Source organism: Pieris brassicae, chromosome 1, assembly GCF_905147105.1.
Source record: "Pieris brassicae chromosome 1, ilPieBrab1.1, whole genome shotgun sequence".
NCBI lineage: Eukaryota > Metazoa > Arthropoda > Insecta > Lepidoptera > Pieridae > Pieris > Pieris brassicae.
In genome coordinates, this window is record NC_059665.1 from 9,024,094 (window position 1) to 9,048,400 (window position 24,307).

The 24,307-nt window shown below is 31.5% G+C and overlaps 3 protein-coding genes across 8 annotated transcripts in view; 1 reads left to right on the forward strand and 2 right to left on the reverse strand.

The window, feature by feature from the left end:
- LOC123714908 (disintegrin and metalloproteinase domain-containing protein 12) overlaps positions 1–10,965 on the reverse strand; it is a 55,063-nt gene extending 44,098 nt beyond the window's left edge. Inside the window, exon 1 of the mRNA XM_045669610.1 lies at positions 10,721–10,965. Within this exon, the coding sequence (XP_045525566.1) occupies positions 10,721–10,814 (94 nt within the window). The 5' untranslated portion in view covers positions 10,815–10,965. The remainder of the gene's footprint in view (positions 1–10,720) is intronic.
- A 318-nt stretch (positions 10,966–11,283) lies between these two features.
- Positions 11,284–14,413, forward strand: LOC123708853 (protein PFC0760c-like). 3 transcript variants are annotated; one of them, XM_045659806.1, is made up of 5 exons: positions 11,284–11,315; positions 11,585–11,766; positions 12,383–12,700; positions 12,883–13,737; positions 14,082–14,413. In XM_045659806.1, the coding sequence occupies exons 2-5, from the start codon at positions 11,593–11,595 to the stop codon at positions 14,229–14,231; spliced, it is 1,497 nt and encodes a 498-aa protein (XP_045515762.1). In that variant the 5' UTR covers positions 11,284–11,315; positions 11,585–11,592; the 3' UTR covers positions 14,232–14,413. The 3 variants fall into 3 exon arrangements, with proteins under 3 accessions (XP_045515762.1, XP_045515755.1, XP_045515749.1); XM_045659799.1 differs by lacking the exon at positions 11,284–11,315 and adding an exon at positions 11,353–11,431; XM_045659793.1 differs by lacking the exon at positions 11,284–11,315 and having other exon boundaries at positions 11,353–11,766.
- Positions 14,414–15,515: 1,102 nt separating this feature from the next.
- LOC123708472 (glycerol-3-phosphate acyltransferase 1, mitochondrial) overlaps positions 15,516–24,307 on the reverse strand; it is a 35,944-nt gene continuing 27,152 nt past the window's right edge. For all 4 annotated transcript variants that reach the window (XM_045659395.1, XM_045659315.1, XM_045659237.1 and 1 more), the window contains 8 exons: positions 22,006–22,241; positions 21,661–21,853; positions 20,778–20,962; positions 20,249–20,384; positions 19,621–19,823; positions 18,840–18,982; positions 18,294–18,439; positions 15,516–17,493 (listed from right to left, as the gene is read on the reverse strand). In XM_045659395.1, the coding sequence (XP_045515351.1) occupies positions 17,315–17,493; positions 18,294–18,439; positions 18,840–18,982; positions 19,621–19,823; positions 20,249–20,384; positions 20,778–20,962; positions 21,661–21,853; positions 22,006–22,241 (1,421 nt within the window). In that variant the 3' untranslated portion in view covers positions 15,516–17,314. The remainder of the gene's footprint in view (positions 17,494–18,293; positions 18,440–18,839; positions 18,983–19,620; positions 19,824–20,248; positions 20,385–20,777; positions 20,963–21,660; positions 21,854–22,005; positions 22,242–24,307) is intronic.

Sequence of the window (24,307 nt, forward strand, 5' to 3'; positions counted from 1 at the left end):
GGGGTTGTAGTTAATTACATTTTCAGTACAGTCATATTATTACCTACTCACTATAGGCTGGGAAAGGTATGAAGCGAAAAACTTAACATTCGTACTTTCGTAAACCGGGTGGCCTTAAGTACTAACTTAAGCCAGTTCGCGACCATGAAACAAATCGCCTAGTGGCTTTAAATCTTTCTCAAATATCAAATTAAAGTAACTTTAATATTTTGGATAATGAAAACAAACAATGTAAATCAGATTACAAGTCTATAGTAACAAGATCCGAAAAGTAAAAAAAAATACTTTTTCAACTTTAATTTTTTGAAGCAATAATTATTATTAGTGCGTATAAATGTTTCGCTGTTAAGTGAGGGTAGAAGAATAATTTTAATCTAAAAAAAACTTAATACCGAAACACAGCAGGTCAAAAAACTCCTTGTTTAAGCTAAAAGTAGTTTATTTACAATCTAGTCTTAATGATGAGTAGTTTGGCGTAGAGCCAATATTCTAGGTCTTAATGTGGTTTAGAATTATCAACACCTTCGTAATTCCGTATTTCCTGTGCTATACGAATTCAAATGTATTTTATAAACCTATAATCTACACACACAAAATAGGTATTTTCAATTGTAAAATGTTTCAACCATGACTCAATGCTAATTTTACTGCTTTATAACGATTTTTGAGAAACGTCACATACAAGACTATATCAAAAATCTACAGAAGTCTACCCTTTTGTATAATACGCCCGGTGGAAAAACCCACTAAAACCTGTAGTACCTAAAAAGCTAGTAAACCAGTGCGCTATTTATTTATTTTTATGTGAGGGTAGTTTGAAATGAATTTTTGTAGGCGAAGTTTATCATGTCATTTTGTTGTTGTCAAACAAATATTCAGTAGAGACCATTGTTGAAGAAATTCTAATAATTGTTTGAATATTATATTAATAAGAGTGTGAGGGTAGTTCGAAATGAATTTTTGTAGTCGAAGAAAAGTATCCTTACGTCATTTTGGAATGTTACACAACACAACTATCTAGTAGAGACCTCTGTTGAAGGATTCTAATCACATATAAATTCCTTGACTTATGTAGAGACAAAAACTTACCAACCACCTTATATAGTCACTCTAACCATAAGGGAAACGCTAATACAAATGAACTTGAAGTTGCTTACTCCCTTTTGTGACTTGTTCTCAGTTCGAACCACATATATTACATATCTGAATCGTATCCAAATTTATAGAGATATTTCAGTTCAAACAAAAAATAATATATTAAAATATGACGTTTGCTTCCATAACAGAACTAATGTCAATGTCATTACTACACTAAATTTAATCTCATAAAAGTAAAATTTTAATCCAAAAGCAGCATCGGCTAACGTCATAGTTTTGTACATTTCAAATTGTATAAAACAATGCACACTAGATACACGTTTCACAAAAAGTTTTAAAAAAGTGCAGATTTCAAAGGGCTCAGAAGACTGCATTAAAAATTCAATTTGACGCTAGCTGGCACATTTACGCGACGTTCAGTGCCCTCGGCTGAAACGTCACACTGGGGTGACCACATCTCATTTAAATATAGATTTTTATCTGTTTTCTAATCTGAAATATATGTAAAAGCAGAATCACGTACTTATCTTGATTGATATATAAAGCATACAGCTGTTACTTTACATTATGTTTTATTTTGAATTCCATCCGTATCACCACAGACGCCCGTCGTTTTACAATTGAGCGTTTTTTAAGAGAGTTTTTGAGTACAAGAAGCTGCCCACCGAAGTATTTCCGAACTAATTCGATCTAAGGTCCTTCAAGAAAAGAACGTTACGTACTTGCGAGTCTTTTGACAATAATAGTGTCCGTGGGCGATATAACTTAACATCGGATGAGCCTCCTACCCGATTGTTATTTAAAAAAAAATAGGCATAGAAACCACTGAGTAGCAGATAGCCTGGAGTCAGTTGAGTAAGACTTTTTTAGTCCCAGGCACGTTTTCCTTCACCGTTCGAGCAAATGCTAAATGCGTACATGGGATGAAAATAGTGAACAGCCGAAAATCGAACTTACGACCTCAGGGATGAGAGTCGCACGCTGAAGCCACTAGCTCAACACTGCTCTCCGATTCCTATATGTTATAAGTTTAAATTATGGTAAATAATAATTTTCATAAGTATGAAATATGATTTATAAAGTCCAATTATATACATTAACAATGTTTTTAATTGTATAAATATTTGAATAATCGTGGACAACCTACCAAAAACACATGTCAAACGATGTAGGTATTTTAGGAGATATTTTATAAAACTTACGTTTCGTTAAAAGGTCACACATAAATGTGTGGGGAACTTAAAACCTTGTTTATGATTTTTTTATATAGACCGAGCTTTTATTTTTACTTATTTAACTTAGATGAAAATATAGATAAGTCTGTAAACGCTATTTGTGGACCAATTTATTGTGTATTACTACGAGAATATTACTACAAGTAAAATATATTTTTTTCATAATTAAGAATAAATTCTTGATAATTCTACAATACGTTGAATAATAATAATAAAGCCGCATTTATTCCTTGTAATATTTACAAAATATACACACACTTAAAATAAATATTTTTTTTAAATTTAGTTAAATTTATAGGCCTCCTCCAATTGGCTCCATTAATCAAAAAAATCAGACCAATACTCCTAACGCTGTCTACAATATACTTATAAATACAAAAATGTTTTATGATATGAATACACTTTGCCCTCTAACAAACAAAACCATAGAATTTTCAATATAAAATATTTCAAGTGATAACTATGTTTGTCGTTTCTAGAACCTTTCTGTGAAATTAGCAAATAACCTGATTAGCACAGACATATTTCATTAAAAAAATACACGGTTCCTATTGCGTGCGAATTGATAATTAATTGCCATTTCATCCAAATTGGCCCGGCCCAGTTCTGTCCTATATCTTCCTAATTAATAGCCTTGTTCTAGACTTTAAGTACAACCTACTTCAGCTGAAGTAAATTAATCTAGCCATTGACTAATCTATATATCGTAAATAATAGGGGTCGTTATTTTTGAGAGAAATTACTCAATGTTCCCGTGCTTTAATGTAGTTTTATTGTAAAATAATGTATGTTATTTTGCTTAGCATTTATTTTTATTTTTAATGTTTGGTATTGTCTTTTTTTAATGTTTATATTATTTATTTGGGTTGTCTGGAAGAAACTGCATTTAGCATCTACCACATTCACAATAACACCTCCCATTTACATCCTTTGTGTTAATTTACTCTATTCTATTACGTTGCGTCAGAATTACTATTCGTCTTAGAATCACTATATACTAAATTACAGTAAAACTTTTCTTAAATTACGGGGCGTAATTGAAAACTTCCGACGTGAGCTAAAAGATTTTATTAACACTTCGTTGCAGAAACATAAGTGACGGCCTTATCGCTTTGGAGCAATCTCTTCCAGGCAACTATGTGCACTCAAGATGTGTCAAGAGCAATAATACTAAGAATACTTAGTGACGATTCAAAGGTTTTTTCAACACGAGTCAAACTTAGTCTTAACTCTCTATCTTAGCCATAAAAATTTATAACATGTAAAACTCAGTTAATATTTAATTTGCAAGATGTCTTTGATGACGCTTATATTTCAAACTGACCTACTTAACAGGTCACTGCCCATTAACCCTTTTACATTTAATTGCAATTTGCTCCTTAAGAAAACTTATATTTTACAAGATTTTAAGTACTATTTGACAGAATTTTTGATAATGATTTCCGGAACAAATCTCTATAATTTCCTTCTTATTATTGAATGTTATGTTTTTCATTTAAACAAAAGACGCCTATTACATATTACAACTTACGTATACGAATATTACGTTCAGATGTAAAAGCTAACTTTCATAGAAAATTATTTGTCTCATTTCAATTTACCTAACACTTTCATAGAAACAATGCAGTTGCATTGAGTACCAAAAAAAAATAACTGTAAACTGTATAAATACAGACAAGTTTTGGCATATATATTTTTAATGAAACTCTTTGTAAAAGCGTGCCCTAAATCTCTTTGTGACATGCTCGTTCCGCTGCAGTGCAATCAACATAGTTTATCTTTGACACATTATACAGCGCGATATTTTCATACGATAATGCAATAAAGAACTCGTACGCACAATGCCTATAGGATATTTATAATTATTTGAATTACATGGATAGGTAGAGATGTTTGTAATTATACTTGTTGAACGAACATAATAAGTTTTTATGGTGTGATATTAAGGACTTAAAATATTTAGAAAAGGGTAAAACTATTGAGTCGCTTTGTGGAACCGAAAAACCTATCAGCTTAAGTTTGTTACTAAATTACCACTATCGCGTATTATCTTTGAATCAACTAATATGGAAATATCTAAATATGGTGAAAATATCATTGTTAAATTGGTATTCTCTTCTCACATGGAGTTATGTTATATGTATGACAACAAAGAGAAATGCAAAGTACTTTAACTGATACGTAACACGGAGTAAATATCATAAACCTTTAACTGGATTTCTTAAAATCTGACCTAAATAACTTTGGCTCATAAAACAATTTAATGGTGTATACGAAGATCTTTGAACCTGCGCTGTGACTCATTGCATGATAATCAAAGTAACGGAATGAAAAACACTATTATAATTAAATGGCCATTTGATTTAGCCTAGTTGTTAGTCGCTTTTCTCAACTCTGAGCTCGTATTTAAAAATATATAATAAATCACTTCTTAAGACTCTAAATATTTTAAAGACATTTTTATTGACACAAAATAAATACAAGTTCACCATTCTCAGGACTTAGTTGCTACTCATCATGGTACACTGGACGTATAAACCTTAGTGTTCTGAACACTAATATTGTACTTTTTAATTGAAAGTAGCCTGGGGTTCAAATAACTATTTATATTACTGTCATAATAATATCGTAACAATGTGAATTATTGATAGATAAAATACATACACATTAAACATTAAAACTGTTATCTAGAATATAGTATATATAGCTAGATCAATACTATCGACTATTTGATAGACAATAGTTATAGTGATACCATAGTCATTATTATTATTTATCATTTATTATGTAGGAACAATAGCGTTACTGACAACTGCAAGTTACTATTTTCTTTATAATTTGTAAGCCCTTTAACATAATGACTATGGCTGACACAAACATCATCACTCCTACATAATAAATTACTTCTAATAAATATAAATAGTTTTAATGTTTAATGTGTATTCTATCTATCTATAATTCAATGTGAATTTTACGACGGTCTTTAGAAAGTTACGATATTATTATGACAGTAATATAAATAGTTATTTGAACTCGAGACTACTTTCCAGAACTAAAACATTGTAAAGTACTCGGAGGTTAGGGTATACACCCAGTGAGATACCAATTAAGTCGTGATAGTGGTGAACTTAAAATTTATTTTAGTATAATTAAAACGTCTTAAAAATGTTTTAATTTATATACAAGAAAAATATAAGCTTTCTGACATAATTAATGTCAATTGTTTTTTATACAATGGCAGCCGACACTAACTTGTTTCGACATTTAAAAACAATGTATAATAGTAGGCAAACGAGCATGTATAGTAATTAAAATGTAATACCAATAATAATTGTGACAAAACGTAAATATAACGTAAATAGTGAGCAGCTTCTTTCAAAAATAGATGGCGATAATTTGCTGACAAATTTATTTATACCATAATTAATTGCAAGCTCATCATAGAATATTGCATGTCGTAATTAATGTCAAGACATGTTGCGTGTTGCTAGTGATTGCTAACTACGTTTCCAACATCAAAAAAGAAGCAAATTCTCAAACAATTATTTGATTTTTATATTTGCGGTCTGTTTGTTAAAAAATTCAACATTTCATTCGACTGAAAAGGAATGTAAATAGTTTGTTATCCCAATGTTGCTTTTATACTTAGCTTAGTTAATTGATTTAAATTAAGGAGAAAAAATATTGGGTAACCCATAAGCGGGAAATCCATAGGGTTACTTGGCCAAAGACTGCAAAATATTAAAATCTATTCTTTGTTATATTACAATTTAAATGTAAAGGTCCAAACATTTATGATTATATCTGATAATACATTATTTTTTGTTCAACTACATAACAAAATTAGGTACACTTCGCCAGTCTACAATTTTAATCGCATTAAAAACTTTCATAATCACAATTTTATACTCAGTATTATCTGATATCAAACATCTTTCATATGTTATACTTTACTTTGTTTCTTGCATAATCTCACGTTCATATCTTACTGCGGCAAGTTAACACAGAATTATCATGATTATTCGAATTGCAAAGTTATGTAAAGAATGCCGGTTTGAATATTGTTTATTTATCGAAATTACATATCATTGAATTTAAACGTAATCCACCCAAGAGATCTTTTGCCCTCTATGTTACCAACCACGATCAGTTTCTCCATGTTCGGCTATTCGCACTGTATGGCCAAAATAGGATACAATTCGCCGTCAGCAAATGGTAGACAATATGGTATGGCTCTGCTGTTACCGCATCCCGCCTAAGGCGATTGTTGGCGGCGCCTTGGGGTTGCACAACCGCGAGTCCCACGTAGCCCTTCCGTACTAAGCAGTCGCGCGGTAGGCGGTAGGTATGCAATGCCAAGTAAAAGAAAAAAAATCAATTGGTGCGCTTTGCAGTCCACTGTTTCTTTTATGTTTCATGTAAATTTATATTATAGCTAATTTTAATTTATAGCTTTTATATATTTAAAATACATCGATTATAATGTAGTTCTTTTAGAGTAATCATAATTTTCCGTCACATGCATTCATATTTTTAAACACGTGATCTAGAAAGTGTTTACAATCGCATGAGTAATTCTTAGTTCCCAGTGAAACAGCTGTCTTTACTTGTTCATAAGTTACGACATTTGATTGCAATCTAATATGCAATCAGGCTACACTAGTCAAAGTAATGTTTATAGGTAATTAATACGGATTTAAACGTTTACTAAGTGAATTTATTCTTGATTTTTTTATAGAGTTCGCTTTGTTAACGGTCTGGGTATGAAGTTAGTTAATACTAAAAAAAGTTAAAAGGTCAAATGCGTGTCAAAGTGGGTTTTCCGATTCATTAGCATCTGTCCCGTTTCGAATATTATACGTCAACTCTTTGTAAAACATGAAACTATGTTGAACACACACACACATATATATGAATGAATTGCTGTTCGGTTGCCCCGCTAAAACTCGAGAAAGGCTGGAGCGATTTGGCTAATTTTTATCTTGAAATATTTGTGGTAGTTTATGGAACGGTGAGAAAAATATATGACATATAATAAAATATTAATATAATGTTTTGCTGTGAAATATATTAAAGAAAGAAGATTAATTTATAAACGTGTTACAGTCCTAAACCGACATTGATGATTTTTTTGTTGAGTCATGTGTATTCGAGAATCATTTAAATGTACAATTAGATGTTTTTATTTCATTTAAGAACTGTGTACTGTCTGTCCTTCCTAAGTAAATAAACCCCGCCAGTTTTAAATAACAATTTTAATATAACTTTGAATACCGTTTTAAAAGTCATCAGTTACGCAATAAGGTTTTATAATATGTTTTTAAATCTATTTTATTCCTTCGACCAATGTTTTGAAGGTTTTTTTATTAATAAAATAGAACCAGAGTAATATCACACGTCTTCATAATATTTTATTAACAATCGCATCAAAATATCACAGTAAAGAAACCAATCGAAATTTGTATTCTTTCTCAACAAAGATTACCATAAAATTCGAATCACATATATAGTAAACAAAAAGGAATCGGACGTGACGTCACTCGGAGGAAACCGTGTCTCAGCGTGGAAGTCATCATTCCCATAGTGGAGTTACAGAAATACCATTACCATACACAAGAGACCGTATTTCTAACAATAAGCTTAAAAACAGAGCTCTTTCCGACTGGTTATTCTATAAACAGCTGTGGAGTGCGTTGTCCTGACGATTCTTTTTTTTAATCATCGTGTTTAAACAATCCCAGGCTGTAATTAGTTACTAAATATAAGTTTTTTTCTCGAAGAATTAAAATTATCAATCGGAACGCTGCTACTTACTGTAAAATTAGTTTTATTTACGCTTTTGAAGAATTGGTACGCTCTTCTCTTAGAGGACCCTAAGTCGTATTTAGTTTGTTTACTCTGTGGTAGAAAGAGACAAGAGCTTTATTAAGAGTCTATATTAGAGGCTTAGTCTATAGAATTCTAATTAATATCGTAAATACGGATATACCTTTGTTTTATTTTTACCACTAGGCGTTAATAAGTTTAAATGACAGAACTTGGAAGACATTAAATTCTCTAAGACGCGTGTTATATTTCTAATAGAAGGCGCATGGAGGTTGCTATTAGCATAAAACAGAATGAGTCAGTCAAAGGAAATCGATTGTGATTCACTTGCACGCCATTCGTCAGCAATTTTACTTTGCATCCGCTAACTAATCATTACAATATATGAACTGTAGTAGTTAAAATTAACAATAGCTAATATTTTTATTACAATTTAACAAACAAAGGGATTTTAAAATTGTTCTACATTGACGCAAGCATTTAAAGATATTTTAATTCTAATTTTGATGCAAGGATATGGTTAAAAAAATTTATTGTGATACACATTAAAGTTCGCATATTCTGACACACATAAATGGAAATTTGCCTTAAAATGTAAATTTTTACATAGAAGTTACCATTACATTATTAGTCGTATTACAGTGAATTGCTATATTATTTTCACTACTTTGTATTATAAGTGTGACTATCCTTGGAGGTACGGCCCTAGATTTAAAGTCGCGGGCATTTCTCAATAGTAAAAAGCATTGTTGATATATACTGTGTGTTGAATCCTATTTGTTATTCTATATTTATAGGTAGTGATTTTATAACTTGATTGATACAATTGCAATTTCATGTTCGAGAAAACCTCAATGACGAATCCGTAAAATAACCAGTGTAACCAGAAAATTTACAGTAGCGTCATCGATATATTAATAATCAACCCATTTAACGACGAAAATATTAAATTAAACCTATTATTCATATATCCAAAAGAGTTCCGCAAAACAGTCAACAGTCAACTTCCTTAGGCCTTCCTTAGCCAATTGTATGCCTTTTCTGTACATTGAGTGACAACTTCCCGACTAGTCAATGCAAACCATTTCCTTAATATTACATTATTATTCGTGTCTAAGGCTTCAAAGGCTACAAAATATTTATAACCGACTTAATAGAAATAAATTATTACGGGTATTTTTTATAATAGTGAATAAATGTTTATATATCGAATATGATATATAAACATTTACATAACAAAAACAAACATTTCTGAAGAGGAATAAATTATTTTAGTAGTAAAATTTCATGAAATTTTTATAGTTATGAAAATATTTTTAATTATAGAATTATTTGAAATTATATTCTGTATAATAATGAGGGCGCAATTAATTTAGCCTCATTTGCGGTCAGTGGTTCGCAACGACGGAAGCTTTTTACGGATATCCGGCGATACGCCGCTTTTACTACAGTCCGTTGTACCTTCAATGTGTATAGAGTTTAATAATTAGTCAGCTCAAAACATATTAATAATTTGTCTTTAACCAAATCAGAATCAGTGTGCCTAAGAATAATGTGAGCTGATAATAAATTCATCAAAGTTCTACTATACTGTATATTATAAAATATATTACCCCCAAATATGGCATGGGCCAGGCACTATGCCCATCTAATTGAATGATATGGTTGGCTTCTGTTTTAAGAAGAGTAGTAGAGAGTTTCTTGCTAATTCTTCTTGCTGGCTCTACGTCCTTGACTTGTGAACTAGTAGTAAATAGAATCAATTTAACATCTTATCTGTTGACGTTCATATTTGTACTTGTTTACCTATATCAATAAATGTTTTTAAGAGTTTAATTTATTTTAATGTCAATTTCATACATTGAAACACAGTTTTGTACAAAGTTTCACTATGTACAATACTACAAGATTTGTTTAAATTTGCTACTTTAGCTAATTTTACTGAATTACATTTTTATCTGATAAGAACTTAATATTTTAACATCAAAGACATTCAAGCTTATGCATTACACAAGTTGACTTAGTTGTTAAGCATACAAATCCAACCCTGAGATTGTGTAGTCTATTCCTAGCTGTGTAACAATGAATTTTCCTCACTACTAATATGAACTACTAATACAAGTGATTAAGACACTCTTACTGTGAGGAAACCACACACAATGTAGATCGGGCAGAGCATGCTGATTACCCACTTGCATTTAAAAATAAATAATCACTGAAACAAAAATATAAAAAGCAGAGGCAAAAATACTCTCCTTTGATTTTTTATATAAATCCAAGAATATAGTTAATTTTTTATTTTATCTTATGTTGTCATCAAACTATTATTATGTTTATTCTGCTATATCTAGAGTTTCAATACAATTGCCATTAAAATAACTTTTTAAAAGCTGTAAGTCAAGTACTAAAAGTTTACTAAAAAAATAACTACAGCATAATGGTAGGTGTTTTAGAAAGACATTATCGAACAATTTAAACAAGAATGATTAAATTGGGTCAGCATTACGATTTAAAACGCTTTAAACTCGTTCTTAAGACTATTAAATAAATCAGGTACTTACTCAGTTCCAGAGACTCGACGCAGTCCTTTGTCAAAGCTAATAAAATTAAACTCACAAGAAGGCAACGCACAAAAACACTGTAACACCTATACATATTGCCACAAATCGCTTGTTTTTTTATATCACACTATCATAATATTACACTCAACTTTAGCTATGCATAAAACATTTTGTATATAAAAGAAAATAAAGTCGAATTATTTTATTAAAATAAATAAAGGCACTATACGGTACACATCCTAACATCAAGTTAACCGAGACTAAACTCACATAATCACAGATTATGAACATACAAGGAACTTGAAGGAAGATACTTCACCCTACACAGTTGACAGTAAACGAACGACATTCGACAGTAAAGATGAGATTTGTGAGCTGTCAATGTCAGTGTGATTGTGAGAAAAAATATTGTTAAAGCAACTTTTATTAAAAAAATAATAAACCATAACCATATGAAAAAAAGAAAATCTAAATTTAAAAACAATCGAGCTGAAATGAACAAGAAAATAAAATATCATCGAGTTTCAGTGCACAGAACTATTATAATATTAGCGTGGCAACATTTGAAATTGCCACTACGTAGAAATATTAAAATGTACGGTATAATTAATATAAATAAATTCACCATATATTCGATTTTATCTTATCTAATTTTAACTTTTGCTATATTTTTTTGATTGAATTGTACCTACAAAGTACAATTCAATTGTAGTACGTAACATATCTTCCTCCATCCTTCAGTCGGTAGCCTGATTTCAGGGGAAAGATTTCTTTTATATGACCTGTTGTTGTTTCCATTATTCCAATTAACGATTTCATTCAAAGTATAAAAGCGGCATGATTTTTTAATGCGTTATTTTTCAGAAATTACGATGTCAACGTTGCATAGTAACGCAATTATAACAGGTAGTTTTGATTCGTACTGCCTCCTTTGTGAAGTTCACTTAAAGGAGAACGTGGAAGATCATATCAACGTGCCTGAACATAAAGAAAAGTTGCAGCATTCCAGCTATGTACAGAAGTATAAATTTCATCATATACGAAAAGTAAGTAATATATTATACTTACTTTTAAATAAAAGTAATTAGATGTAAATACATAAAAACTTAACAAAAGATACCTAAGTAGTTTAACCAATTGCGAACTTTTAGTATATTTTATGTACAAATACAAATATAAATAAATTATTATTTGTATTTTGGAAATAAATTATTTATGGAACCTTTACGTGTCTTCAGGACCATTATATCTCCTAAGATATACATTTAAAAAATCCTGGCAAATAATGCATATTATTTTAGATTTTAACAAAATTGAATAAGTAGGTAAAGAAGGTTGACTACCTACGAAGTCGGGTAATATTTTAGACCTTTTTAGAAAATCAATTCCGTCTTGCATGACTTTTACGCAACGTTAGTTATATTTTGTAACATTACTCTTAAATGCTCCGATGCTATTACTAGTAGCATGATGTTTTTTTAGGTTTATAATATTACTTGTGACAGGATTATGTACATATCATGTTAAAGTATCACTTTGACCTCTGTGACAAATAAAGTAATCGAACCTAGATGGTATACGAACCGTGGTATATGATGTAGGTACCTACTAAGGCTACAACTGATTTCAGAGGATTTTGATTAATTAATGAAATAATTTCAGGTATTAAAAGGATACTATTGCGAATTCTGTAATATTCTGCTACCGACCTTAGTTAACGTAGGTCTTCATGTTACATCGAATGACCACGAATGTAAAGTAGGGAATGGACTTTTGAAAGAAGTTGATGGAGGCGTCACTGCTTTTGACCGGATGTTTATAGACAATCAGGCGTGGAATGGTCTTATCGAAGACACAATTTGTTGCCTCTGCAACGAAGAATTTAATGATAAATCTGTGCATATAAAGCAGCATTCGCATATACTTCATCTGATTCAAAAAGGTGTACACATGAAGGAACACGGAATTTTATACCGAAATGTAAGTTATCTTGTTAAGTAAATTTCGACTGTACGTATTTAACAGTGCCATAATTTAAAATTATCTATTTCTTCTCAAACATATTATAATAGTCTTTTGCATACTGGAAGATAAAGAATAAATTTTAATTTAAGTGCAAACCGCATTAGCGCAATAATTTTAAAAATAGTATTTTTGTTTAGGTTGATACCACTACATTACATTGTATGGTTTGCAATATAATCTTGGAAATTAAGGACGGTGATTTACATTTTGACAGTTCACCACATTTGGAAAAATTTCGTAAAAGCTGCGATCTAAAAAATAGATTAGACGCAAATTCGATAAAAACAAGAATTGACAAATTCATAAAACAGGAGGATAAGCCGCCTGTGATTGAACATTCTACATGTGTTAATAATAAAGAAACAGATGTCAAAAAGTTCAATGACAATAATAATAATAGCAAAAATAATGACATAATAAAAACTCAAGAGGACACGAAAACTAATGCAGCCAAAACTGAACCAGAAAAGAGCAAAATTGAAGACGTACTGCGTCACCCGTTCCAAGCTAAAGAAGAAGCAAAGATACTTGCTAAAAAAAACAAAATCAATTATAAGTTCGCCAAACAAAGCGCTTACTGCAGCGTGTGCAATGTCACCATATCATCATCTTTAAAAAGAATTAAAGAACACATAGAAGAAAATAATCATAAAAAAAATCTTCAAAGAAATCAGGTACCAAGGAATTGTAAAAAAGATAATATTAATATTATTAAAATTCCAATTGCGTATTTCGTAAATGGCGTTGAAGGGTATGAAAACAAGCTAATGCCCGGACTACTTGGTGATTGGATTGTTCTAAATGGCGAACTTTGTATGAAGTTTATAAGCTACTCAATGATAACAGTAAACTGCTCATTAGTAAGATGTCAAGCATGTAAGGAAACAGTTGACATTTTAAATCTAGAAAACCACAGCAAAACTTCCAGACATGAGAAAGCGATAATGTCTATACCCGTTGTTCTTACACTGAAAGGTGAATTTGTTAGAGTGGTAAGTACTTAATGTATTAAAATGTTTTGAAAATCTCGTCTACCACATGCCCATGCCATAATACAAATTATTTCACGTAACGGGCACAGAGATACAGGTCACCTTATACCTATGTCCGAGACATGTAGATTAACTTCACTCGTTCTATATTTTATGCTATACCTAATAAAGTTTTATAAGAATGATAACTAATAAAAAAATTGACATCGTACTATTTATTGACGAAGGTCAGTCACGTACATCAACAGCCTTATAAGCTGAGCTGAATTCAAAGTGATACCGGGTTTGAACGCACGCACGCATCTTAATAAAAATAATAATGTAAGTTTTATTTACATTTTTAGATTCATTCTGGACTCCACCACTGTGGTTTCTGCAATCTAGTAGTTGGAGACTGGGAGGATTTAACAATGCATTTGGAATCAGACAGACATCATTCAAAGAAATACCAATGTTATTTACAGCATGAATTATTGAAATGTATCGATAAATAATATGCAAAAATATATATTGTTTATTTACATTTTAATTGTTTTTTTAGACATTGCTCCAAAACAAATAAATCTACTTTGTTTCGGAATATATATATTTATTATTTTCTTAATCTTTTGTTGTATTTTTCTATTCCAATTTATTGTGTGCTACTAATTCGATTTCTTATTAAGTACTTCTTGCACTATATATACATATGTTTGTTTATAAAATATGTTTCAAAATGTTGTATTTAAAGTTTCAATATATTTATGTGAATTTGATTGTTGTGTCTTTTATGATTTTTTAATAAGTACAATGTTGAAAATTATTTTATAATAAAAATAAAAGTATATTACTATATTGTTTTATTAGTTAAATCCTTCGAATACCACATCCTAAATGAACTTTAAACTTAATAGAACTTATTATATCACACTTTTTATCCAAATATATGAAAAAAAGACAACTTTTGGTTCTTTTTTAAAACATTTATTTAAATAAATTTTATTCAAGACACTAAACATAACAATCATCATATACAGTATTTACCTACATAGTAATCATAAAAATAATTAAAAGAAAATTAAAACAAATTTAGTCTCTATGGTAGTTTTCTTTTAAAGGTGGCAGCATTTTCTCGCTGTATTGCGATACTTATTCGTTAAGCGATGAAAGCACCAGCCGCCGCAACTCTTTAAAGGGAATAAAATTGAATTTGGAAGAAAAATCTATTTGGAGCCGTTTATTATTTTCCGCCTGCTCTGCGGCCTCCCCAGCTTTTTTGCTTTTCCTAGGGAGGTGAGACGAGGCAAGCGTGTCCACACAAGTAGCATCCCATCTCCCAAGGGATCAGCCGCATCCCATCCGGCCTCTTGCCATCGTCTTTAAAGATGCGTGAGGCAAGCGAGCGGCGTATGATGCCCTTGAGCGTGGCGTGGCTTGAAAAACGACATGCACTCTTTTGGCAGTAGAGGACATGTTGTTCAAGGCTACTTTACTTCAAAGCCACAGGTACACTTATGGGGAGAAAAATGGGCACGCCTAAGCGCGGGCTGTTGACAATGTGAAGTGATTCAGGGACCGAAAAGAGGTGACCAGTGTTTGGCAACGTTTAAACATTAATCAAATGACCGGCTTTCCTAGACGCCACAGCCAACCTTGAGCATCTTCTGCTGTTGAAGTTTGACCTAATAAGTTTTGGAATTCAGATTTGCAAAGAGGATTATCCCAGCTCCTTTGAAAGTTAATGACTAACTAAACTATTAATGAGTGCCTTTGGTACATATTAAAAAACGAAACGAAAATGCTATTATAAAGTTTATTTGTTCTTACATGTTGTACAAAATATCTATTATATACATATAGGTTTCATACATTCTCCTAATCTGGTGGCCAAGTTCCCTTAACTTTTATAGTTTTTACTAGTATTTATATACTTTCATTTGATAATTACCACTTCCGAAAATGGGAAATACTTAAGTTCCAAATTGATCTAGAGTAAAATGGTTATCATACAAAAATGTATAGTTACTTTTCGACTTTCAGTTCTTTTATAATACCAAAGTATAGTGTAAAGTGTCCCATCACATTTTATAACATTAAAATTATATTAATAGATCTTTGATGTATATTTTTTAATTACAATCACAGATATAATTAAAAAATCTAAAAATAATCTTTGTTACTAGAACATTGATTATTAGTTTATCTGTAGAAAATAAAACAACAAATTATTAGAAATTATTGTTAAAATAAATCTATTACGTGCGATCCTGCGCATGTTAAAACTTTATATATTCAAAAGCATATTCCGTCTTTGTTAAAAATGTTTCATCATTTAAAAATTTAATAATCTATGGAATTTAATAGGTAGACACCACAACAATTTTTAACATTACATTCGATTTTTAATATAGTAAATCATATCTTTGATATTGCATTGTGTAAAGGAATATGTAAGTGAATAAAAATACCTCGTTCAACAAATTAGAAATGGCTATAGAAAAGTGGACCAGTTATTACCCACCATACAATATTACTGTCCAACATAGCTTTTATCTAATTACAAATACTAATCGCCAACAAGAAATTCCTTGAACTGACATATAATAATATTCAGGAAAAGTTTAAGCGAGAGAGATATATAAACCATACATAATTTTTTTGTTTGGGAGTTAAAATTATGCCATTTATTAACTAATTTTTCAGTTACTAACAGAGATAAAAATGTGGAAACGAAAATCGAAAAAAGTTTACTGGTTGAAGGTCAAATTTCAAGAACTTTCTTCAATTGCATTGTCAAAGTTTCTATATATTTTTATACTACAAGATATGACTAAAAAACGTCTGTGTCGTTTGTATGAAATTTTTTCAAATTCACAGCTTTGACAGATAAAGAGTAAAAGATCCTTTTTATTAGTAAAAATCAAAATATTTTGGATGGTAAGTTCAAATTTAAGGATATTATTTTTGATGAATGTCCAAAAAGTTCTCACGTAATACTCAATTATTTTTCTTTGGTTGTACATGCTTTTAAATCCCTTGAAAGCACATTAATTCAAGTAGGCTAGAGAATGAAAAAATATGAACATTGTCTATGATAATAATCTGTCAAAATAGACAGTTGGAAGAATGAGGGCTAAAGCTTGTCTCCGATACAGCAACATTTGAATACAAAACCCAATTGTTTGCTATGCTTAAAATTAAACTAAATTTATTAGCCTAATTATTTGTAAAGAAATTGTACTTTCATATTGCTTAACTATAAAGCGCAATTTACAACGAAAGACATACTCTTTTAACATATGTAGACTTACCATGGTTACCATTCTTTTTGTATTAATGTATTCCATCCAATCCATCTTACTATAGAATAAGATTTACATTTAACAAAAATACATTAACTGTAAATGAGGCGTTATAGGAAGTCAGTAGACGTTATTAGCAAAATTACTAATTATCATATAAATTAATAAGGACTTTATTGCTTGGCGTTAAGGTGTATTTCACGTAATGTCTCTATGTCAGTTGTACCACCAGAATGGGAATCATTCATTCTTACATATATCTGCACTTCACTTATCACTTATACACTTATCACATATCACTTTTCTAATAAGGGCGTTTGCACATTAAACTTTTGCACTTGGTCTAGGATGTTTTGACCTGTGAGTTCGTTAGGCCTTATCATCCTGATTTTGTTTTCAGTATACATGTCTATTACGCCTGATTGGCGCAACACGCGCAAACAGTTGCGTATTGCGTCTGTTGATACTGCTTCACCTGAAAAGATACAATGTTTTGTCTCTGGTTTACGTAACATACTTAAATACAATTTAACGGATATAAACGCGAACAATTTACATAGCGTGAGACTGCCATATTTTAACTTTTTTGTTTAAAATATTAAACTTATTTGTACCCCATTATAGAAGTCGTCATACTGAGCTATTTCATATTTGAAATCTATATAATAAGGCCTTTTACTCCATATTATCTACAAACGGATATTTTTGAAGGAAATAAGCAAATCGAACGGATTTTTAAGATACTGAATAACGCATACACACCTCAACAAGCAAATTATTATAAGTACATTGTCTGTGGTAGTATATAATGTTTACATTTTTAATTTCAAATTTTTAAACATTTTCTTTAGATCTGTGGATTATCAATAAACTGTTCAATGAATTAAAACTCAAGATAAGCCTAAAAAACTGGCACAAACAGTTTTTGTAAAAATCCAGCAGAATGTCATAAAACCAACATCGCGGCGATAGGTGGCGACAACTAGACTCATTATAATTTGACACAAATTGTCCACACATTGTCTATGCTTGAAAATGACATGCATTTTTGAGGAATCCTACAAAAAATTAATACGTTTATGAACTATAATTTTTCAAGGCTTTGCTTACTTTTACCGTGGAGGGAAGGGGATAAATTACAGTAAATCTGCTTACGTAATACTTTAACGGCACCATATGATATGTATTAAATGTAACTAATGTCAGCTGAAATAACAGCCTTGGTGATTTTCCTCGAACTATTTAAATAAATAACAAATTTCTCTTATTACTCACCATATATCATTCTATTCTGTGTAAAATCTTCCGTGAGTTTGTCTAACGTCGCTGTAACCACATCCTTTTGAGACGCGTTTTTCAAACATGTTCCTGTCGCCGAATAGGCCTCCAGCAGCGGCCTAAGTGTACGTAATAAACGCCGTCTGAAAATATAAAAGTTAGTTTTACTAACAGAAATTCTATCGGATAAAAATAGGTTTAGTATTAAATTATGAAACTAATATTTGTTATATAAACGTTTTGCATTCTTCTCAGTATGTATTAACTGATTTATTAACCTTATAATTAACCAGAAAGGTAAATTTTTAACATTTTATTTAAAGGATATTTAGATTTTTTTCTGATGTTTGATTATTTAATTACGGTTCCTTTGTACTTATAATAAACAGAATACAAAAATTAATAGTTCCAAGGAGTGTCTGATAAAGAGAGGATAGGTATGCCTTGCTTTATACTTCTATCCATATACAAGAAGAGAAAGAAGAAAAAAATGTTTTTATAATTCAACTTCAAATAGCCCAAAAAGACCAAAGTAATTTTTACCTTTCCGTGAGAGCCTCTGGTTTGTTTGAGATCTTGTACTTAATATTCCTTGTGGGGTCGGGTCGCTCCTCAGCATCCATGTCCTCGTCTAATGTCTTTGCAAACCGCTGGGACCACCTCTGCTCATCCAGTACATTGTCATTCTGAGAACAATGTGTTTTATATTTTTAACCACTATTTCGTGATTTAATTTTAAAGTATTCGTTACGTAACATTGTTTTTAATAACTATTTTAGGGACGGCAGTACTTTACGCCACATAATTAAGTTAGTTAGTTGGTTAGTTTACAGTAAAACCTTACGACGGGTTACAAGGGGTAGGGGGGATATTTTAATAAACGCTTTACGTAATACTTGAGTGCCCTCAGTGGTTTAGAAATAGAACGTTTATTAACGTATTTTAACTCAAGGATAAATTAATGATTCGACGATCTATCAATTATACAACGATAATGCATATATGAGCATCTTTGAGGTATTGGTGGTAGGTGTGCCTTTTAAAAGTCGTTAGTTCAAATCCCGGCTTTGCACCAATCACTTTTTCAATATATGGGCATCGTACGGTCAAGACTGATAACTACTTAATCTCAGTAATAATATCGGCTAAGTAGGTTTTGGGTCATAACGAATAATATAACAAATATTTCCTCTATACAATAATACAGATTATCAAAAGACGGATTTTTTTTGGAAATTTATTATTGCTAAAGAACCTTTCACGGAGAGTAAATTATATTTTTAATTTTGAGGAATTTTATATTTTTTTTAACAAAAACCTGTACCTGTATAGTACACAAGACATCGCTCTGCACCAATGAAGCCAAAGCGTCCTGTATTCTCTCCTCTGTGCGTTGACAGGGAGCGTTCAGTATAAACTCGTGTCCCATAATTCCGCAAAGTTCCAACGAACGCGTCATTAGCTCGTTGTGTCGTACGTACGCTGCGTCCGCGTCCGGTTCGGCGAGTATACTTTCAAGTGCCGTTACTATAAAAATAAATTAATATAGGAATACTATAAAGAAGGAATTACTGGTTGGAATATAAGAAAACAATTTTTAAAAATAAATTTACTGCTACAATCAAATGTTTATAAAATCGCGGGGCCAAACATCACGCAGTCCATTGTAGAATATTTTTATTATTTTAATTTTTGAAACATTTATGTTACCATAATTGTGTTATGTATATAATTGACAATGCTTGTAATAAAAACTGTAGATATAGCACTATATAATGTGATGTGGTGAACATTAAGAAATAAATACATAAAGTTATTGAGTATTTTTTTCTTTATATGTAGTAGATATAAATTCTAAAGACCTTCAGTACTGCTTTAGACTGTCAAATAAATATATTCAGAAGGAAGAAACAAGGTGCCCTACGAGATTATTAAGCTTTTTCAAAACTTACCAACTATGGCGGGTGCGGCATAATGTGCCACAACGGAATTAGCGTAGTAGGACAACTCAAGCGCAGTTGCCACAGAACATTGTGCACGGACACGACTTTCATCACGGGATACTACACCGCGACCCAACATGTCCATCTGTATCAGAAATATTTAAAGAATTGCTTAAATAATAAAAATATATAAAATAAATAGTGTCTGTATTTAAATCACGATTTTTTTACAGTCGCTGGCAAAACAAATTGTCCCTTAATTGCATTACATATATGTATGTCACTTAGCCTCGGGTGGGCCCGTTTGCCCCCTGTTATATAAAAAAAAACTATGTTGGTGTAAGGATGGTCACACGATAAACTTTAAGATTTTCTAGGCCAACATTCGTCAGTAAACGTCAACCAAAATTAAAAATAAAATCATCTCACAAAGTGGCGTTACTTAAACCTAAATTTATTTAAATAAAAAAATAAATAGGATCAAAAGTTAAAGTGTGTAAATTGAGTAGAAAATTAAGAAGAATACAAAAAAACTTACAGCGTGTTTCAAAACAGTCCTAGAGTCTCCCGCGTATCCCAGATCACGTCCTTCCCTCACGAGAGCACGCGATCTTGCCTCGAAGCTATCGAGAAGCTGTTTCAATGTGCAGCCGGCCCTTTGTTCTGTTAGGAGGACGTACGCGACTACGTTCGTGCACATTAACGGTGTTGATACGGCTGCATCTAAATCAAATAATTAGTCCACATTCTTTTAATTTAATTTTGTTTAAATACCATTAAAATCTATACAATAAAAAGTAAAATTATGTTGACTTAATTTTCTACAGCTAATCGCTAATAGCTTAATCTAAGGCAATGTTCATTAAGAGTCTTTGTGTTCTATAATGTTTTGACACTATATTCGTGTGTCCGAGAGACCACACTTGCACTTATATTGAAAAAAAAAGTGTAGTGCACGTCTTACTCCTGCTATGTCAAGAAGTTTCAATATAATTTAAAATAGGAATTTTGATAGATTTTAGAAGGAATTTCAGCTAGGTTTACGTTTTGTTATGTAAACACTTTTAATGTTTTTTTCATTATTTTATTTCTGTATGATTTTTGTTTTAATAAGTCAATAACGTAATCAGGTAATTTAAGTAAAAAACAGACTACAAATAATGATAATTTACACATATTTATATATATCAAGGCGTCCATTAAACCCGTATTAACAATTTTGGCTTTAAAATATATTTTAGACTTAATGATATCTGAGATATGAATACTCTGTGACCGCATTCTAATTCTTATATAATTCTCGTCTAGCAATCAAATATCAAACTACATACAAGAAAAAAATTATCAGTTTTTGAAACTAGGATGAGGAAAGAAATAAATATGTGAATAGAATTAAGAAGAAGTTTAGTACTCAAACATACCATACACCAGATGCCTGCCAATGGCCTCTACCATCATCTTATGATCCGCACTGACATTGGCCCCATAGAAACTGCTGTGACTGTTAAGGATATGTCTGTCTATGTCCACCGTCAAATTGTTATTTGTTGGAGTGAGCGGCCTTTCTATAGAAGCTTTTAGGTGATTGTACTTTTGGAAGGACGTTACTAGCTCCTGAAATTGAGTTTATAAGTAATGAGAATTGTATATTTTACGGAAATTATGGGTGCTAGATTATTTACCACGGCATATATTATATAGGAAATATATATATTTTAATTGTTAAACGAAGGTAAAATTAAAACATATTATTTAAAGTTTCTTACCTTCAACGATATAGGCTGATTGAAATCCACCCTTATACCCCCATGATTAGTGTTCAAAGTCCTCCAAATTCCACGCAAAGCCGACCAAAATGTCTCCATCTGTTTGGGCATACCCAGTTGCTCCCTGACGAAATTTCCATCCACCAATTTGTCATAATTCAAAGTAACCGGTACCAATAATGCATCGTCAATGGTACCCTCGAGGTAGGCCTCCAGGATAACTGATAGGATACCCGCTGAAATTAAAAAAAAAAACCGATAAACATATATTTAAAACTGGTTTAAATTAGTAATAAGTAGACGTTAACAATCAAAGAATAATAGTTGGGAACTGGTTCAAATTAAATATTTATTTATTATTAAAAAAATATGTAACTAAAGTTGATTTAGCAAATTCTTATCTCACCACATCCATTTCCTTAAGTAAGCCGGAAAATATAAATAAGAACAAGAGTTAATATAATAAAACAAATAAAAACTATATATTTCTTCAAATAAATACCTTGTTTAGAAGTCAAACTTAATAAATGTGATCAGCGAATTATAGATATATATTTTATATTACATTAATAATTTAAGCAACAGTCAATACTTGAAGTGGAATGTTTTGGCTTTAATAGAGTTGTAGATAGATATCAGAAGACGCGTTATGATAGCAGTTGCTGCTACTTTGGCCTTTGTAGATATTTCCATTCGCGACTTCACAGAAAGAATACCAAGCTTATTCTTTACAAAACTCTCCGACGACTAGTGCTCACTTATGGTTTTGAAACCTGGCCCCTTAGAAGAATGTTGCGACGACGATGTTTGGAGTATTCCCTACAATGAAGAAGTTTATAACATAATTGACGACGCCAACATCGTCCAATTCATAATGTGCAACAGGCTCAAGTGGCTGGGACATGTGCGCCAAATGGCAAATCAATCAATCAAAATATCTTTATTCATATATGTAAACATGTACACTTATGAACGTCAAGAAAAACAAATTAAATTAACTGTAAATTTACATTTACAATCAGTTCGTAAGTCAAGGGCGTAGAGCGGGTAAGAAGAACTGGCAAGAAACTTTCCGCCACTCTTTTCAATCGCCAAGTTTTTAATACAAATTGTTTGAACTGGAGCAAATCAATCCCAAGGATTAGGATCATTTAGGTATTCGTCACATTTATAAAAAGCTTTATTAATTAATTTGCTTTTAACAAGGGTTTTGAATTTATTAAGTGACAGTTCTCTAATTTAGCTTGGGAGTTTGTTGTAAAAACGAATGCAATTTCCATATAAGGAGTGGTTTATCTTCTGGAGCCTGGTTGGTCGCACACTCAAATTAGTTCTATTACGCGTATTATACTGGTGAAAGTCACCATTTGTTTTAAAATCGTTTAAGTTTTTTTGTACATACAACAAGGCTTCAAGAATATATTGACCGGATAATGTCATAATATTTAGTTCCTTAAATCTATTCCGTACCGACTCCCTCGGGGAAACACAACAAATACCCCGAACAGCCCGCTTCTGCAACACAAATATGGATTGAACCTCTGCAGCAGCACCCCACAGTAGAATACCGTACGACATAACGCTGTGAAAGTAGCTATGGTACACAATTTTAGCCGTATCCTTATCAGTAAGCTGTCGGATTGACACCTGCGAACCCCGAGAGGTGACTCCATTGATATGCACTTTTTGGATCCTTCCCATTAAATATGATTCCATCAGGCTGGAAGCTTTGCCATCAACGCCATAGTGTTGAAGCTTTCCAACTAGTATATCCGGATGAACACAGTCAAAGGCCTTTGACAGGTCACAAAAGACGCCGACTCCATCATATGATTCTTCCCAGGCGTTAAATATGTCCGAAATCAACTTCACACCGGCATCGATTGTGGAGCGACCCTTAGTAAAACCATACTGTTTATTATGTAGGAGTTTATTTTTATTAAAATGAATGGCGAACGAGTCAACCCCAAGATCCTTACTGAACTCACAACTCGGTGGCAAGTGAAAACCCGGTATACCGGGACTACGTTGGTGAGATGGAGTTGTCAAGGACCTCGAGGGTTAGCAATTGGACGCGGGAAGCACTGGATACATTGTGATGGCAAACTGCACTTAAGAACGCTAAGGCCCACAAGGGGCTGTATAACCATTGATGATGATGAAAATTGAACTTTGGAGGAAGAATACGATGATAAGCAATAAAGAATTAATTCATAACAACTTAAACAATATGTATTTCGTACAAGAAATTTCTCCGAGAGTTTTCGCAAGTAACAAAGGTCAAAGGTTATATATATATATA